Raw genomic sequence first — 20,816 nt, forward strand, 5'->3', positions numbered from 1 at the left:
GCACCCATTAGCGTGCACTGGTATTAAACAGTGGAGCGCTAAAATTGCTTTCTTGTAATCAGTATTTAGTGATCCACTTGTAATCTAGCCCTAAAAAAGTTTAGGATACAGATAATATAAAATGCTGGACAAATTCTGCAAATCAGGGAGTCAAGGTACAAAATTCTAACTTCTAGCTCCTATTTGTTTGTGGGATTCTTCTACATATATCCCTATTTAAGATAGTTTTCAGGCTCCTAAAATAAAAAAACAACCCTCAGACTATGTTAATTCCGTCTTCACAGAGATAGATATAGTGTATGTATGTATGTATGTATGTATACATACACTTAACACTAATACAAACAGGAGTGAAAAATAAAATGTATGCTTACCTGATACATTTCTTTCTTACCGGATATGTTTAGTCCATGGCAGAATCTTCAATTACTGTTCTGAATATCACTCCTGGACAGCAGGAGGAGCCAAAGAGCACCACAGCAAATCTGTTAAGTATCACTTCCCTTCCCACAACCCCTAGTCATTCGACCAAAGGTAAAATTAGCTCTGCAGAATCTGTTGGCGCTCTACAAATAACTGATAATAATAATAATAATAATAATAATAATAATAATAATAATAATAATAATAATAATAATAAAATGGAGAAAAACAACCTGTCTTAAAAAAGGACGGGGCCATGGACTCACCATATCCGGAAGAAATGTATCAGGTAAGCATAAATTTTGTTTTCTTTCCTAAGATATGGTGAGTCCACGGCAGAATCTTCAATTACTGTTGGGAATCAATACCCAAGTTAGAGTACACAGAAGATTAGGGAGGGACAAGACAGGTATACCTTAACAGAAGGCACCACTGCTTGAAGAACCTCCCAAAAGAGACCTCAGCCGAGGCAAAAATATCAAATTTGTAAAAATTTGGAGAAAATATAGAGAGGACCAAGTTGCAGCCTTGCAAATCTGTTCCACAGAAGCTTCATCCTTGAAAGTCCAGGAAGGAGAAAACAGCCCACGTGGAAAGAGCTGCGATTCTCTCAAAAAGCCAACCGAATTACACTCCTCAGTCAAAGAGAAAGAAAATTAGCCGTAGCTTTCTGATCCTGCGTTTCTCAGAAAACAAAACAAACAATGCAGAAGACTGGAGAAAATCCTTAGTCGCCTGCAAATAGATATTCAGAGCACACACACAACATCCAGGTTATGTAACAAAAGAAACAGGCTTGTGAGCCTAAATCATGGTCTCAATGACCTATTCAAAAACCCACTCATAGACAGAACTAGACGTTCAGTCTCCAAACAGTCAGCTCCAGAGAAACAAGATTTGGATGAAAGAAGGGACCTTAAATCAGCAGGTCCTTCCTCAAAGACAGCCTCCAAGGAGAAAGGGACAACATCTCCACTAGTACTGCATACCAGATCCTACGGGGCTACGCAGAGGCTATTAGAATCACAGACACTCCTAAGTGATACGAGCGATGACTCATGGAAGGAGAGCAAATGGAAGAAACGGGTAAGCCAGCCTGAATCCTAAGGGACCACCAGGGCATTTATCAGAGCATTCTGTGTATCCCTTGACCTAGAACCAGACCTTAGAAGCTTGGCATATATCACTCCGGCATCTCCCATTTGAGGTTTAAGCTGGAGAATACCTCCAGAAGGAGTTCCCACTCCCGGAAAGAAATAACGGTCAGTTCATGACAGACAGCAATAGTGAGCTTTCGCTCACTGAACAATCCCAGTCAACTCCTACATGGCTAAGAAGCTCTGAGTTCCTCCCTGGAGAAAAATTAAAACCATTGAGGTAATATCTTCCAACTGGAACCCAGCCAAGGACTACTGACCATCCCCTCAGAGCATTGTAAATCACTGTCAACTCCAAGATGATGAGGAGAGTATATTCTTCGAGTCCATAATCCCTGCGCCTAAGAACAAGTACCAGACTGCTTCCCAGCCCAGCAGGCTGGCGTCTGTGATCACATCACCCAGGAATCTCTCCAGAAGCACGCGCCTTGAGACAGATACTCCTGAAAACCACCATGGGAGAAATTCTCTTGTCGACTGATCCAGATCTATCCTCTGAGACAGATCCGATGATCTCCATTCCCTGAAAAACAAAAGGAATGATGTCCATGGAGCATCAGACTAATTCCCCCTACTGCAAGTCACTGAAAAGTGAAGGTAAAAACAACTGCAGTTAGATCCAAACTCCCAACCACAGGTTGTAAGATGGTTCTATCTACCGGACCACTGGAGCTTGTTGCTGGTCGGAAAGAAGACTGCAATGAGGGGAAATCCTTGATTATCTGACCTCTGTTCAAAATCTTCTAAAAGATAGAGAATCTATTAAGGTCCCCAACTACAATACCCTTGAAGATGAAACAAGGGAACTCTCCTCCAGCTTTATTTCCCATCCATGGGAAAGTAGATTGGACAAGAACTCTTGAAAGAGAGTTTGCACAAAGGAAGAATGCTCAAAGCACCCTTGCACTACCCCAGGACCTAAAAGTCCTTCTAGGATGACGAAACTCAGAAACTTGAGAATCTCTCGATCATGGGAACGATAAATACACATCCTTCAGGTCTATGTTCGATCTGAACAGGCCCTCTTGAACCAAAAGGGAATGGATACTTCTTGAAGGTTAGAACCTGAGAAACTTGAAGTAAATACCTAGATTCCGTTCCCAGACTGAGACTGGAACAATCACTCCCAGAGAGAAATGTCCTGAACCCAATTCAAGAAAGGTCTCATCAAACCTGAATTGCAGATACTCAGGAGAAATCTGCCCATGGGAGGAAAAATTAGATTGGACTCTGAAAGACCTGACTGATATGTATAGAAATGGAAAAAGGAAAGCTTTCCTTTAGTCTTGCTCTCTTGATGTGTGGTAGAAAAAACATTTTTACCCATAAAGTCAAAGGATACTTCTGTCAAACCAAGTCAAAACAAGGTCTCATCCTTGAAAAGGAAACGCCAAAAGCGTGGATATTGAGGAAATTTTAGAAAACTGCAACTGCAGAACTATAAGCCTAGACCGTACACTAAGTTACAGAAAGGCTACTCAGCTGAGCAAAATGTCAGTCACAATGCCCGGTGGGCTAGCACAGCAAGTCTAAAAAGACAAGGCATTGCTCTAAATGAACAATAAAACCTCCAGGTTCTTATCCATGGATCCGTAAGGGAGCTAGATACCCTCCATAAGGATCGAAGTTCTCTGTGCCATAGTAGAAAAGCTCCCTTCTACTCAGGGCACCATGTGTTATAATGGAGTCAGCGACAGGAAAATCCGTTAAAGGACTGGAGACAGGTATCCTTAGCTTAAAATTGTAAAATGTAAGGCACGTCTAGAAACACTTCCTCATAGGAAGGAACATCAGAGAACTGATAAAGTTCACAAAACTTTCAAAGGTTAACAACGACAAGGGATTCAATGTCGTCCAAGTAGCTAAAACCTCCTTTAACAATACACGAGGCGATCAAGCATACATCTGAAGTATATGACATCAGAAGAAGGAATTAAACTGTCCAAATCTGAAATTTTACCCTCAGAAAACGACCATCGAAATCTCCTCATCAACTCAGAAGAGAGTAACCTGCGTAGTAGAATATGGAGCAGAAACCTTACAATCTGAAATAAAAAAAAACATATCCTCTTGCATATTTCCTGAAAGAGGGGGAAAAAACCAGGCAAAGCCGCAGATATCGCAGAGGACACCTGAGCTGCAAAATCTGTAAGCACACATACTCCTCCAGGAGCTTTAAAGGAACCACAGGGCACTGCATGTGACGCCAAAGAGGCTTGGGACATAAAAGAAGAGAGCTGTGTCATTGACTGAACAGCATCATCCTAGGAGACATAAGGCTCAGATTGATCTGAAAAATCAATAGCTGATCTGAACAATCAATAGCTTAAAAGGGACAGTATATTTTAAAATAGTTTTCCCTTGTGAGATTTGCTTTTTTAAGGCTTATTTGTGAATATGAATTAGCTGGTTTTGTGTTTTGAAGTCACACCCTAATAAAATGGGTTGAGCTTGTAGGTATAATCAGATCTCATTACTTTATCACATTGTGTATATATACCTGCTTCTTTATATTATATCTGTCCATAAACCAATCACCAATACTTATAGAGAACATTGGAAAAACAGAATTTATGCTTACCTGATAAATTACTCTCTCTTACGGTGTATTCAGTCCACGGATTCATCCTTACTTGTGGGATATTCTCAATCCCTACAGGAAGTGGCAAAGAGAGCACACAGCAAAGCTGTCCATATAGCTCCCCTCAGGCTCCGCCCCCCCAGTCATTCGACCGACGGTTAGGAGAAAAAGGAGAACCATACGGTGCAGTGGTGACTGTAGTTATTAAAAATTAAATTTGAACCTGACTTAAATGTCAGGGCGGGCCGTGGACTGAATACACCGTAAGAGAAAGTAATTTATCAGGTAAGCATAAATTCTGTTTTCTCTTACTTGGTGTATTCAGTCCACGGATTCATCCTTACTTGTGGGATACCAATACCAAAGCAATAGGACACGGATGAAGGGAGGGAACAAGTCGGGTAACCTAAACGGAAGGCACCACTGCTTGCAAAACCCGTCTCCCAAAAATAGCCTCCGAAGAAGCATAAGTATCGAATTTGTAAAATTTGGCAAATGTATGCAGTGAAGACCAAGTCGCTGCCGTACAAATCTGTTCAACAGAAGCCTCATTCTTGAAAGCCCATGTGGAAGCCACAGTTCTAGTGGAATGAGCTGCAATTCGTTCAGGAGGCTGCAGTCCCGCAGTCTCATAAGCCAAACGGATGATGCTTTTCAGCCAACAGGAAAGAGAGGTAGCAGTCACTTTCTGACCTCTCCTCTTACCAGAATAGACAACAAACAAGGATGATGTTTGTCTGAAATCTTTAGTTGCTTTTAAATAGAATTTTAAAGCACGAACCACGTCAAGATTGTGTAAAAGTCGTTCCTTCTTAGAAACTGGATTAGGACACAGAGAAGGAACAATGATTTCCTGGTTAATATTCTTATTAGAACCACTTTCGGAAGGAAACCAGGTTTGGTGCGCAAAACAACCTTATCTGCATGGAACACCAGATAGGGTGAATTACACTGCAAAGCAGACAATTCAGAAACTCTTCGAGCAGAAGAAATGGCTACTAAAAACAAAACTTTCCAAGATAAAAACTTAATATCTATGGAATGCAAAGGTTCAAACGGAACCCCTTGAAGAACTGAAAGAACTAAATTTAGACTCCATGGAGGAGCCACAGGCTTGTAAACAGGCTTGATTCTGACTAGGGCCTGTGCAAACACCTGAACGTCTGGTACAGCAGCCAGGCGCTTATGTAACAGAACAGACAGAGCAGATATCTGTCCCTTTAAGGAACTAGCTGACAGACCCTTCTCCAATCCTTCTTGGAGAAAAGACAATATCCTTGGAATCCTAATCTTACTCCACGAGTAACCCTTGGATTAACACCAACAAAGATATTTCCGCCATATCTTATGGTAAATTTTCCTGGTGACAGGCTTTCTGGCCTGTATCAGAGTGTCTATAACTGATTCAGAGAAACCACGCTTAGCTAGAATTAAGCGTTCAATCTCCAAGCAATCAGTTGCAGAGAAACTAGATTTGGATGCTTGAAAGGACCCTGAATTAGAAGATCCTGCCTCGATGGCAGTTTCCATGGTGGGACCGATGACATGTCCACTAGGTCTGCATACCAAGTCCTGCGTGGTCACGCAGGCGCTATCAGAATTACCGAAGCCTTCTCCTGTTTGATTCTGGCTACTAGCCGAGGGAGAAGAGGAAACGGTGGAAAGACATAAGCTAGACTGAACGACCAAGGCGCTATTAATGCATCTATCAATGCCGCCTTGGGATCCCTGGATCTGGATCCATAAAGGGGAAGTTTGGTGTTCTGACGGGACGCCATCAGATCCAATTCTGGAATGCCCCATAGCTGAGTCAGCTAAGCAAAAACCTCCGGGTGGAGTTCTCACTCCCCCGGATGGAAAGTCTGACGACTTAGAAAATCCGCCTCCCAGTTGTCTACCCCTGGGATGTGAATTGCAGATAGATGGCAGGAGTGATCCTCCGCCCATTTGATGATCTTGGATACTTCCTTCAACGCTAGGGAACTTTTTGTTCCTCCCTGATGATTGATGTACGCTACAGTCGTGATGTTGTCCGACTGAAATCTGATGAATTTGGCCTCCGCTAGTTGAGGCCACACCTGGAGCGTATTGAATATCGCTCTCAACTCCAAAATGTTTATCGGAAGAAGAGATTCTTCCCGAGACCATAGTCCCTGAGCCTTCAGGGAGTTCCAGACCACACACCAGCCTAACAGACTGGCATCGGTCGTGACAATGATCCACTCCGGTCTGCAGAAACTCATTCCCTGAGACAGGTGATCTTGAGACAACCACCAGAGAAGAGAGTCTCTGGTTTTCTGGTCCATTTGTACTTGAGGAGACAAATCTGCGTAATCTCCATTCCACTGTTTGTGCATGCACAGCTGCAGTGGTCTGAGATGAATTCGGGCAAAAGGGACTACGTCCATTGCCGCAACCATTAAACCAATTACTTCCATGCACTGAGCCACGGAAGGCCGAGGAATGGAATGAAGAACTTGGCAAGTATTCAGCAGTTTTGACTTCCTGACCTCTGTCAGAAAGATTTTCATTTCTACCGAGTCTATTAGTGTTCCCAGGAAAGGAACCCTTGTGAGCGGGGACCGAGAACTCTTTTCTACGTTCACCTTCCACCCGTGAGACCTTAGAAAGGCCAGAACGATGTCCGTATGAGCCTTGGCTCTGTGAAAGGACGACGCCTGTATTAATATGTCGTCTAGGTAAGGTGCTACTGCAATGCCTTGCGGTCTTAGTACCGCTAGAAGGGACCCTAGCACCTTTGTGAAAATTCTGGGAGCGGTGGCCAACTCGAAAGGAAGGGCCACGAACTGGTAATGTTTGTCCATGAAGGCGAACCTTAGGAACCAATGGTGATCTTTGTGGATAGGAATATGTAGATACGCATCCTTAGATCCACGGTAGTCATATATTGACCCTCCTGGATCATCTGAAGGACGGAACTCTGAGGAATTTGTTTAGAATTTTTAGATCCAGGATTGGCCTGAAAGTTCCCTCCTTTTTGGGAACTACAAACAGGTTTGAGTAAAAGCCCAGTCCTTGTTCTAAAATTGGAACTGGGTGTATCTTTGTATCTTTAGCAGATCTTCTACACAGCGTAAGAACGCCTGTTTCCTTATTTGGTCTGAAGACAAATGAGAAATGTGGAACCTTCCCCTTGGGGGAGAATCCTTGAATTCTAGAAGGTACCCCTGAGCAACTATTTCTAATGCCCAGGGATCTGGAACATCTCTTGCCCAAGCCTGAGCGAAGAGAGAAAGTCTGCCCCCTACTCGACCCGATCCCGGATCGGGGGCTACCCCCTCATGCTGTCTTGGTAGCAGGAGCAGGCTTCTTGGCCTGTTTACCCTTATTCCAGCCCTGCAGGGGTTTCCAAGTTGCTTTGGGCTGGGAAGCGTTATCTTGCTTTGCGGCAGCAGAGGTTGTGGCAGTTCCGCTCCTGAAGTTGCGAAAGGAGCGAAAATTAGCCTTGTTTTTGGCCTTAAACGGCCTATCTTGTGGCAGGGCATGGCCCTTGCCCCCAATGATATCTGAAATAATTTCTTTCAGCTCTGGGCCAAATAAATATTCCCTTCAAGGGGAAAACCCTAACAGTTTCGTTTTGGACGACACATCAGCCGACCACGATTTGAGCCAAAGCGCTCTTCGCGCCATGATGGCAAAACATGAGTTTTTCGCCGCTAGCTTAGCTAATTGGAGAGCGGCATCAGTGATAAAAGAATTAGCCAGCTTTAGAGCATGAATTCTATCCATGACCTCATCATATGAAGTCTCCCTCTGGAGCGACTCCTCCAGGGCCTCGAACCAAAAAGCCGCTGCAGTAGTTACTGGAATAATGCAGGCAATTGGTTGAAGAAGAAAACCTTGCTGAACAAAAATGTTCTTCAGCAAACCTTCCAATTTTTTATCCATAGGATCTTTGAAAGCACAACTGTCCTCTATTGGTATAGTTGTACGCTTAGCAAGTGTTGAAACAGCCCCTCTACCTTGGGGACCGTCTGCCACGCGTCCCGACTGGGGTCATTTATGGGGAACATTTTCTTAAAGATAGGTGGGGGAACAAAGGGTACACCTGGTCTCTCCCACTCCTTAGTCACAATATCCGCCACCCTCTTTGGGATCGGAAATGCCTCAGTGTATACAGGGACCTCTAAAAACCTGTCCATTTTAGACAATTTTTCAGGGACCACCGTGGGGTCACAATCATCCAGCGTAGCTAAAACCTCCTTGAGCAGGACGCGGAGGTGTTTCAGCTTAAATTTAAACGCTAAGGAATCTGACTCTGCCTGCTGAGAAACTTTTCCTGTGTCAGAAATTTCTCCCTCAGACAGACCGTCCCTCACTGCTACTTCTGAGTTTTGTGAGGGTACTACAGATAAATTATCCAAAGCTTCAGATTGCTCATCCTCTGTATTTAAAACTGAGCTATCGCGCTTTTTTGGAAAAACCGGCAGTTTGGATAAAAATGCTGCAAGGGAATTATCCATTACTGCTGCTAATTGTTGTAAAGTAATAGGGGCCAATGCGCTAGAGGTACTAGGCAACGCTTGCGCGGGCGTAACTGGTGTCGACACATGGGGAGAGGAAGGAGGACTATCCTCATTACCTTCCGTCAAAGAATCATCTTGGGCTACATTTTTAAGTGTCAATGCATGGTCATTAAAATGTTTAAATACCTTAGCACACTTTAAACACAAATGCAATGGGGGTACCGCCATGGCTTTTAAACACATAGAACAAGGTCTATCAGTAGGCTCAGACATGTTAGACAGAATTAGATAGCACTCAAATACAGAAAAATACACTTTTTGAAAAAACGTTACTGTGCCTTTAAATAATAAACAGCACAAACTTTTTTACCAAATCTCTAAAAAAAATCCGATCTTTATGAAATTTACACCATATGATCCTAATGCTTTGAAAAGATTGCACACCAAGTTTCAAGCCAATTAACCCCTTATTGCCCAAACCGGAGCAAATTGAAGCTGGCCACCAGTTTAACACACTACCTTCCTTGGGGATTAGTTTTGGAACAAAAATAAGCCTCCCTGTAGTCCTCCTGCAATCTCTGGACTCTACATGTGAAGCTGCATGAAGCTATCTTGTAAAAGAACTGCGCAACTGAGGTGCAAAAATTAGGCCCTCTTCACTCCGGAGTTGTGAGGCCTTCCTAAGCCAAATTAGGTGTCTAAAATTATGCCAGGCGTATAAAACCCCTAAAAAGTGTTCCAAACATGATAAACACTTGTGCAAACATCAGATTATATTAAAAAATAATCGATTTTACCCATAACAGTGTCCAGTGATTTAAGCCCTATAAACTAAGCCATCCTTCTATACTGAGTCTCAGAAAATGGCTTACCTTCCCTTCCCACATGGGGATTTCTATCAGTCTTCTAGCATTACTTGGTCTTGTTAGAAAAATGACTGATCATACCTGAAGCAGTTAAGCCTGCAAACTGTTCCCCCCAACTGAAGTTCTCTGGTATTCAACAGTCCTGCGTGGGAACAGCAATGGATTTTAGTTACGGGTGCTAAAATCATATTCCTCTCAGCAGAAATCTGCATCACTGTTCTGCCTCAGAGTAAATAGTACAAACCGGCACTATTTTAAAATAACAAACTCTTGATTGAAGAAATAAAACTACAAATATAACACCACATACTCTTTACCACCCACGTGGAGATGCTACTTGTTAGAGCGGCAAAGAGAATGACTGGGGGGGCGGAGCCTGAGGGGAGCTATATGGACAGCTTTGCTGTGTGCTCTCTTTGCCACTTCCTGTAGGGATTGAGAATATCCCACAAGTAAGGATGAATCCGTGGACTGAATACACCAAGTAAGAGAAATTAACATTGTATTACCTTATCTCTTCTATAACCAACTGGGAGTGTAATTTCTTTTACTGGCTGTGTTAACACAGCATGGCCTCGAAGCCAAAAACTTTCAGGATTAGTGGGGCTACCACAGGCTAAATAAATCATTTTAAATGCAGATATAAGGGTAATGCAAATACTTGTAAACAATTTAATACACTCCAGCAGTTGAAGTGGATAATTGGGAACAAATTAAAGGGGAGACATTTTTTGAGTAAACTGTCCCTTTAACTAACAAGGTAGTACAGAAACAGACATCTTAAACTGTCTAAACTTATTCTTAGAAGCAAAAACTCCAGAAAAGAATATTTTAAAAGATACATTCTATTTAAAAGGAACAGATTAACTTATTTAAAAACTAAATGTTCCTCAATTCATACCAGCAACAGAGCACTGTTCATAACATAAGCCCCTTATTAAAGAAATTAGGCTCTAGCTTATTCTCTGATAACGCATATTCAACTTGCACATATAAAAAGGACAAGGAAATTAACTTTATTTTAAATTGTTAGAAATAAAGTATAAACGAATAAGCATATTGCAAGCAAATCTCATTGTTGCTAAGGCAAGTAGAGAAAAAAAATCCCATTAGTTTATCACTAAGACATTTTCTTCTAGCTTATAAGCATACTGCTCTCGCAGCCTGCTTATCTTCACATTGTTCCAAATATAGGAAAGTTTCTACCATACTCCAAGAGGCATAGAAAATGACCTAGAATGGGATATATTAAATCTGTATGCTTATTCGAGGCAAACAAAACAACTCTGTTCCGTTCTCATGCCGGAGAACGAGGCGGAGTTAAAAAATACACGCTGAGACACCTCTAAAAATGGCGTCGCTCTGATAATGAAAAAGAGGAGGCATGGCCAAAAATAGGAATGAAATTCTGTCAAAAAATTCCCTCTATGATGAGGAATTCCTGCAAAACCATGTGTTAACTTAGAATCTTGCATATATTCTATGTCCAAGCAGAACACTGGCACCCTCGTGCAGTTTCCTAAAGCACTTCTAAAAGCGGAGCTGGAGTTACGTGTGCTCAGATACAAAACACATCTACACAGCCCCTTGTAGATCCATCGCGCTCTCCTAACAGTCCCCTGACACAGTCTACTTCAGACAATCTCAGGCTGTCACAACCATAAGCAGAAAAAACATAATAAAAAGTTCTAAAATACTGATCTGAGCCCTATAGATAGCTAACCCCTTCCTTGCTGTGAAGGAGGTTAACCCCTAGGTCCCCAAGTCTCATGCCTAAATGTGCCTGCCTACTGCCTCAACCATCCATAAAGGAGTTGTCCCACCTAAAAAGCAGAGGGTCCTTAACCCCTTCAGTGCCAGCCTTCTAGCCCCAGAAGACAAAGGCAATTACCTGCATTCTAGCCGTCCTGCAGTCAGGCTTTCTATACCAGGGCAGCAACATGTTAGGAAAACGCAGCAAAGCACACTTTACAAGTTCCTAACTGCTTAAAAGCCACCATTGCCCTACTGAAGAGACTGGCGTGGAGTACGGCTAGACACAATCTTGACTTTGGCTTTCAAAATAATAAAATCTTGATTGTAGAGAAATAATCGGAAACCAAAAAACTTCACCTCCTCCTTGCACCGCAGGCAAAGAGAATGACTGGGGGTTGTGGGAAGGGAAGTGATACTTAAAGGGACAGTCAAGTATAAATTAAACTTTCATTATTCAGATAGGACTTTTAATTTTAATCGACTTTCCAATTTACTTTTATCATCAAATTTGCTTTTTTCTCTTGGTATTCTTAGTTTAAACTAAACATAGGTAGGCTCATATGCTAATTTCTAAGCCTTTGAGGGCTGCCTCTTATCACATGCTTTTTAAATCTCTTTTCAACACAAAGAGACAGAAAGTACACGTGGGCTATATAGATAACACTGTGTTCAGGCACAGAAAGTTATTTAAGATCTAGCACAATACAATGCTAAATTTAAGACAATAGATAATAAACAGTCACAGTCATGTGATCAGGGGGCTGGAAGAAGGTTCCTAGATACAAGGTAATCACAAAGGTAAAAAGTACATTAATATAACTGTGTTGGTTATGCAAAACTGGGGAATGAGTAATAAAGGGATTATCTATCTTTTAAAACAATAACAATTCTATGGTTGACTGTCCCTTTAACAGCTTTGCTGTGGTGCTCTTTGCCTCCTCCTGCTGGCCAGGAGTGATATTCCCAACAGTGATTGAAGATTCTGCCGTGGACTCACCATATCTTAGGAAAGAAAATATATTGCTTTATTAAAAAAAACACAAAATGTGCAATACCTTTTTACCACATTATACTTAGATGTAAACTACACGTTGGCCCAAACTATTTGCACACACCATGAAATTACACATTTTTGAACAACTAAACAGATTACTAGTTGACGTCTAAGCTTCAAAGAAATCCATTTACTACAGAGAAACAAATAAAAGTAATAAGAATAAATGTGTACCTCCCATCCTGAAGCTGGAGAGCAAGCAGTCCTGCCAAACAGGCTTCTTTATTTACACGACTCAGATCATCTCCCAATATAACAAGGCTACAGAGTGCAGTGTAAGTCATTGCAATGTGACCACTGTCATAAGGATGATACAGTCCATGGCCCTGAAACAAAAATGGTAACAGTAAAAGTGTATTTGCAGTGTTTTGCAAATCAAGGGCAATAAAGGGATATATACTAATTGAAACCAAACCATCAATGTATGTTTAGGAGCTCCTGCACTGACCTAAGCAAACACTATGTAGCATGTAGGTTGTTAGACAAACGACAGCATACCTCTTTTCATAGAATACAATCCAGCCTATATGGAGGATGGGGGTGGGAGTCAAAAGGGGAAATAATTTTGAGTTGAACAGTTTGGTTCTCTTTGGGATTCCAATGCAATTTTCAGTTACTTAATTTAATGGCTGCACCAAGACTGTTGATCCTAAGAGCATCTGTGTGTGTACTATGGACACAAAATCTTATTATCATTTGTCAGCTAATATATCAAACCGCAAATAAAAGTGAATCTAATTCATAGCAATATAAAAACTTCAGGTTCACATTGTAAAATCAGTAATAGTGCTGCCGTGTAAAACGATACACGGTACATTTTATATTCCAGTTTAACTTGACTGAATACAACCAATATGTTCTCCAATAGGTTCAAAGGGCATTTTTTTCTATGTGTGGTCATCATGCAAAAAAATAATTTGGTTATGCCTAGAAGATTTTTCTATCTTCTATATTTAATAAGAGATTTGCCTGTTCTGGCTTAAAGCATTTGAATAATCTAATAACATCCTGTTCCAAATAACAGAATAAAGTAACAATGTTCCTCATTGTGGGTTTCAAATATATTTACACTGATAAGCTGTAATTAAAGTAAATACAATGGATCTTTATGAAAGTTTTCAATTATAGAAAATTAATAATTTTCAAGAAATTAGACAATAGTTAGATCATTTTAGTGATCATAAATAAAATTATAATACACTAAGAAATGTAAAATAATTTATTAAAAAGTTCATTAAAATATTTATTCTTACTATCACCTTGCTTCCTAAATCCCTAATTTTATATAGGTAGAAATGGATACAAAAACATAATCTTTTAAAATTAATTTACAATCGCCTAGATTACGAGTTTTGAGCGATATAGGGAAATTAATGAACGCAACAAAAGTGGAGTTATTTAATCCCCTATAGCGCTGCCATTACAAGTTTAAAAAAACAGGCTTGTGCGGGCGATATGGTGCTTTTAAGCTCCATACCGCACCAAAAACAAGCATTGCCCTAAGTTAAACTCTTTTGCTACAAAAAAACAAACACCCCCTAATAGTATACAACCCCCCCAAACTACCAAGGGCCCTTAAAAGGGCCTTTTGTAGGGCATTGCCCTAAAGATAATAGCTATTTTCCTACAAAAGAAAAACAAACACCCCCTAAAAAAAATACATTACACAAAATAAACAAATTATCAAAAATAATAAAAAAATATTCCTATTCTAATAACCATAAAAAAAAACAACCCAAAATAAAAAACCTAATCTAGAACCAATGGCTCTTAAAAGGGCCTTTTGTAGAGCATTGCCCTAAATATGTCAGCTCTTTTTCTGGAAAAAAAAAAATTACAAATACCCACTAACATTACAACCCCCCACCCCCAAACTCACAAAATAATAAAACAAACAAAAAAAAAACACAACTATCTAAAAAACCTAAGCTACCCATTGCCCTGAAAAGGGCATTGGTATGGGCAATGCCCTTAAAAGGGCATTTAGCTCTTTCACTGCCCAAACCCTAATCTAAAAATAAAACCCACCCAAAAAACCCTTAAAAAACCCCTAACACTAACCCCAAGATGATCCACTTAGTTTTCAAAGTCCCGCTTGAACGATCTTCATACCAGCGGAGAAGTCCTCATCCAGGCGGCGAGAAGTCTTCATCCAGACGGCCTCTTCAATCTTCATCCAGTCGGCATCTTCTATCTTGATCCCGGTGGCGCGGAGCGGGTCCATCCTGAAGACATCCGGCGCGGATCATCCTCTTCATACGGTCGCCGCCATATACTGAATCTTCAATGCAAGGTACGCAATTCAAAATGGCGTCCCTTGCATTCCTATTGGCTGAAAGATATGAATCAGCCAATAGAATGAGAGCTGCTTAAATCCTATTGGCTGTTCAAATCAGCTAATAGGATTTAAGCAGCTCTAATTCTATTGGATGTCTTCAGGATGGACCTGCTCTGCGTCACCAGGATCAAGATAGAAGATGCCGCCTGGATGAAGATTGAAGAGGCCGTCTGGATGAAGGATTCTCCGCCGGGATGAGGATCGTTCAAGCGGGACTTCAAAAACTGTAAGTGGATCGTCTTGGGGTTAGTGTTAGGGTTTTTTTTTTTTTTTTTAAGGGTTTTTTGGGTGGGTTTTATTTTTAGATTAGGGTTTGGGCAGTAAAAGAGCTAAATGCCCTTTTCAGGGCAACAGGTAGCTTAGGTTTTTTTGGATTTAGGTATTTTATTTTGGGGGGATGGTTGGGTGGTGGGTTTTACTGTTGGGGTGGTCTTTATATTTTTTTTTAAAAGGGCCATTTGTAGTTTATTGTAGGCAAGGGTTTTTTTTATTTTGGGTGGGCTTTTTTATTTTAATAGGGCTATTAGATTAGGTGTAACTCTTTTTTTTATTTTTGATACTCGTTTGTTATTTTCCGTAATTTAGCGTTTGTTATATTTTGTAATTTAGACTTTTTTTTTTAAATTAGATACTTTGTATTTTTTAGAGTAGTGTTCAGATTTTTTTAATGTGCAGTTTAGTTTATTTAATTAGTAGTTAGTTTAATAAATTATATTTAATTGTTAGTTTAAACTTAGTTCTTTTAATTTGACAGGCAAGTTTAAATTAAGCTAGGGAAATTGTAATTTTAATATAACGTTAGGGGGTTGTTAGGTTTAGGGGTTACTAGTTTAATTTAGTTTATTGCGATGTAGGGGGCTCCCGGTTTAGGGGTTAAAAGTTTAATTTGGTATATTTCGGTGGGGGGGGGGGGGCTAATAGGTTTATTATAGTGGCGGCGGTGTAGGGCTTAATAACTTTAGTATAGTGGGGGCGATGTGAGCGGACGGCAGATTAGGGGTTAATAATATTTAAATAGTGTTTGCGATGCAGGAGGGCGGCGGTTTAGTGGTTAATAACTTTAGTATAGTGGCGACGATGTCAGGGAGCGGTGGAATAGGGGTTAATAAAAAAAAATAGTGGCGGCGGTGTCGGGAGCGGCAGATTAAGGGTTAATAAATTTATTATAGTGTTTGCGATGCGGGAGGGCCTCTGTTTAGGGGTTGATAGGTAGTTTATGGGTGTTAGTGTACTTTTTAACACTTTAGTTATGAGTTTTATGTTACAGCTTTGTAGCGTAAAACTCATAACTACTGACTTTAGATGGCATTACGGATCTTGTCGTTTTAGAGTGTAACGCCGTTTTTTTTAGCCAGAACGCAAAAATCTCATGAAAAAACATAATTTTTAAGAGTTCTGTACTGACGTTGCGTTACAGGCTAAAAGGCTTGCGGTACACCTATACCAACAAGACTCGTAATGGCTGCGTTAGGAAAAATTATGCGTTATGGGCTACAACGCTGCTATTTGACTCATAACGCCAAACTCGTAATCTAGCTGAATGTTTTTAAAGGGACAGTCAACACCAGAATTTGCCGTTTGAAAATAAAGATAATCCCTTTATTACCCATTCCCCAGTTTTGCATAACTAACAATGTTATAGAAATACACTTTTTATCTCTGTGATTACCTTGTATCTAGGCCTCTGCAAACTGCCCCCTTATTTCAGTTCTTTTGACAGACTTGCATTTTAGCCAGTGCTATCTCCAGGGTAACTTTGCGTGCATGAGCTCAATGTTATCTATATGAAACACATGAACTAATGCCCTCTGGTGCTCAAATGCATTCAGATTAGGAGGCAGTCTTCAAGGTCTACAAAATTAGCATATGAACCTCCTAGGTATAGCTTTCAACTAAGAATACCAAGAGAACAAAGTAAAATTGGTGATAAAAGTAAATTGGAAAGTTTTTTAAATAGGGAATGTAATTTTTAAACAGGACATAATACTCATATGCTAAATCAGTTGAAACTGATGCAGTATAACTGTAAAAAGCTGACAGGAAAATATCACCTGAGCATCTATGTAAAAAAGGAAGATATTTTACCTCACAATGTCCTCAGCTCAGCAGAGTAAGTTCTGTGTAAAACGTTATACTCGGCTGCTGCCCAGCTGCAGGTAAAAAAAAATATAAAAAAAATGAAGAAATGAACAGCAGCCAATCAGTATAAGCAGTGCTGAGGTCATGAACTCTTTTACTGTGATCTCATGAGATTTGACTTAACTCTCATGAGATTTCATAGTAAACTTCGTTTAAACTGAATAGGGAAATAACATGAGAGTGCACGAGGCTCAACGCCTTAGCTGTCCCGGGACAGACATACTGATTTGCTGCTTAGAAGTATTTTACAATGGGATGTGGCTACTGAGGAACTTTTGAGGTAAAATATATATCTTTCTTTTTTTACATAGAGATGTTCAGGTGATATTTTCTAGTCAGCTTTTTACAGCTATGCTGCATCACTTTCAAGTGTTTCAACATTTGGGTATTATGGCCCTTTAAATCATGAAATTTCTTTTTGGAAATGACTGTCCCCTTAAACTGCATTTTAGTTATGAAAGTAAACAAAAATGTCTAATTCTTAAAGTGAAGGTAAAGTTTTTAAGTTTTGAACACCTTGATGCATTCAGTAATATCAGAATAAGTTGATCGCCAAGTTTATTTGAATATAATTTACCTTTTTCAATATTTTTTTATGAAAGTAATATCCATAACGTTTTCATGTAAACTCCTCCCCACCTCTATTTCCGGATTTTAGAGGCTCTTACGTATAGAGCGGTCTTACCCGCTGTACACGCATCTTCAAAGCGTGTGCATGTCGACTATCGTAAGTATTGCGCATGCGCAAATCGCCGGTGTCTATTACTGATGCGCATGCGATACTCTACGATCTGTCAAACCAATGCGCATGCGTTATTTGCGGTTTGCAACATAGTATTGAAGGAATAACTAGACTTTATTCTTTCAGTGCTATGTTGCGCGGTCGAGTGAGCGGTATCATTTTTTTGTGTGACCAGATCCCAGCTGCAAATAATGTCAGTAAAAAACAATGTGATGTAATGTGGGCGGTACAACATATCTATTACGCCTGCGCGAAACGGGGGCGCGCTTAGAGATCAAGATAGTCTATTACACACTAGCGCATGCGCAGTCTAAATAGGAGGCGGGTGACGTAGGGAGATGGCCGCCTAACGGCCAGAATTTCAATAGGTTGTTGGGAGAACGTGATCATAAAATGCAAAGAAAAAAAAAAAAAAAAAAAAGGGATGATTTTGAAAAGCAAAAAATATATATTTCAGACAGCGATAACTTTATTTCAAGCAGCATTCAGAGAAAATGATGAATGAAACTTATGTTATTTTGAGAGAGAGAATTGAATAAAAGTTAGACATACACCCCAAGGCAGAACACTGTGCGATGTGCGATCTCATCGCAGAATCTGTAGTGTGTCTGCAGAAAGACCGGACGTGACAGTAAAAAAAAAAAATTGCCTGCACTTTTAATTTTTACCTGCAGGTGTCACTGTCCCGTTCTATCTCGGTCTAAATATTTACTACGTTGCTCTGTTTTCAATTTCTTCTCTCTTCCTGAACTCAAATGCGGAGGGTAAAAGATTGCAGAATTGGTAAGTCAGGGGCCAGACATTATACATCCAAGTTTTCTGTGTGCTAAAGTTGTAAGTGAATTGGTAAACTTATTGGAAGTGTTTGTATGTATTTTTTTAATAATAATTATGCAGTTTTTCATATTGCTCTCCCAACCCATGCTGCTTGCTAGAGACGATCCTCAACCCTGACTTCCCACTCCCTTCTCTGTCTGAGCACCTTCATGCCTCAATTTGGATTATTTGCCTGCCACAATCGCTAGCAGGACCTGAAGCAACTCCACTTGTTTCACTAGATGAAGACTCCATATGTCCATCCTCCATTCCATTTAAACAGCAGTATATCGGTGCCAGACAGAACACTGTGTGTGGAGCAGCTCCATATAAAGAAGACCGGCAATGCGTGTTCTACGCAGCAGCTGCCTATGACACAAACTCAGAGTAGATGAAGAATATATTGTAGGCTCCTTGACATGCTACAGTGTAGCAACGTTCAGTTGCAATGTTTTCCCTCAATTTGAATTATTTGCCTGCCCACACAAATTTACTGTGGATCGCTAGCCGGACCTGAAGCAACACTACTTGTTTCACTAGATGAAGAAACTGCTTCACATTCTGTGGGCTTCTTGCACAGACCTGCCCCTGCATCAGTGCACAACATGGTGACTCGCAAGATATTATATACCGGAGACCAGGTACTGTACAGCATAACAATTTCTGAACTGATATCCCATGTTGTGCACTGATGCAGGGGCAGGTCTGTGCAAGAAGCCCACGGAATGTGAAGCAGTGTCTTCATCTAGTGAAACAAGTAGTGTTGCTTCAGGTACGGCTAGCGATCCACAGTAAATTTGTGTGGGCAGGCAAATAATTCAAATTGAGGGAAAACATCGCAACTGAACGTTGCTACACTGTAGCATGTCAAGGAGCCTACGATATATTCTTCATCTACTCTGAGTGTGTGTCATAGGCAGCTGCTGCGTAGAATACGCATTGACGGTCTTCTTTATATGGAGCTGCTCCACACACAGTGTTCTGTCTGGCACCGATATACTGCTGTTTAAATGGAATGGAGGATGGATTGGGGTTACATACATATGCAGTAAAATACTTGGTCTGATTCAAGTATACATGCTGTATGAGTTAATAAAGGTTGCACTGTTTGGACCTATTGTTGTCTTTTCTAATAACTATCTGTTTTGCTGGAGTGCAATGTGGATTTGCATATGGCTTATGATTGGAGGGTGGGCATTCTAGCCTCAAGCACAGCTCAGCCCTTTTCTTGGGGAATACCAGCACCATCCAGAATATTTCAGGAGCAGGAAATAAAAAAGTAAAATGTACTAAAAGCATTGTTTTTCAAAATTCCTATACATATCTCATTTAGTTAATTAGGGAATTTATTACTGGTATATGATCCATTATTTTAGTGTACACTGGCCCTTTAAAAAAAAATGATTCTAGGAGCAAACCAATATACTTAGGAGCAAGATTTAGTTTAATAAATGTGTTAATATGTATATATATATATATATATATATATATATATATATATATATATATATATATATATATATATATATAGTCACATAGTAATCATAATAAAATCAGTATGGTGGGGTATATGTGCAGTGAAAGTATGTTTATATAATATATTGCAGGGGTATGCATGAAGAGACCAGGGTGATATTGATATGAAGGGGGGGGGTATGCATGAAGAGACCATGATGATATTGAATACAAAGGGGGTATGCATGAAGAGAGTAGACCAGGGTGATATTGATATGCAGGGGGGGTATGCATGAAGAGACCATGGTGATATTGATAAGCAAGGGTGGTATGCATGAAGAGAGTAGACCAGGGTGATATTGATATGCAGGGGGGTATGCATGAAGAGACCAGGGTGATATTGATATGCATGAAGAGACCAGGGTGATATTGATATGCAGGGGGGTATGCATGAAGAGACCAGGGTGATATTGATATGCAGGGGGGTATGCATGAAGAGACCAGGGTGATATTGATATGCAGGGGGGTATGCATGAAGAGTCCAGGGTGATATTGATATGCAGGGGGGTATGCATGAAGAGACCAGGGTGATATTGATATGCAGGGGGGTATGCATGAAGAGACCATGGTGAAGTGATTTCTATTTCAAAATGACCTGCAGAACATTTTTAACTAAAAAAAATCTCATCGCAGAAAGTGAAAAAAAGTTCTGCTTCTGGGGACATACAGGTAACTTAACCTTCACTTTAACACTAGCAATTAAGTAATTCCCAGCACAACACGATTTAGCTGTGATATACCATCTTGCAAGTTTTTTAACTGCCCTTCCCTGCGCACTTTGTGCTTTCTAATTTATTTATTAAAGGGACACAAGTCAAAATTAAACGTCCATAATTCAGAAAGAGCACACAATTTTAAGAATTTTTTAAATTTACTTCTATTATCAAATTTTGCTCAGTCATTTTATATGCTCATTTTTTGATGCACCAGCTCCTTCTGAGCA

At 40.3% G+C, this 20,816-nt stretch overlaps 1 protein-coding gene across 1 annotated transcript in view; it reads right to left on the minus strand.

Annotated features, from left to right (window-relative positions):
• The window catches only part of PGGT1B (protein geranylgeranyltransferase type I subunit beta), a 61,452-nt gene that overhangs the window by 33,405 nt on the left and 7,231 nt on the right, over positions 1-20,816 (minus strand). Inside the window, exon 4 of the mRNA XM_053701565.1 lies at positions 12,498-12,649. Coding sequence (XP_053557540.1) covers positions 12,498-12,649 — 152 coding nt within the window. The remainder of the gene's footprint in view (positions 1-12,497; positions 12,650-20,816) is intronic.

Source organism: Bombina bombina, chromosome 2, assembly GCF_027579735.1.
Source record: "Bombina bombina isolate aBomBom1 chromosome 2, aBomBom1.pri, whole genome shotgun sequence".
Taxonomy (NCBI): Eukaryota; Metazoa; Chordata; class Amphibia; order Anura; family Bombinatoridae; genus Bombina; species Bombina bombina.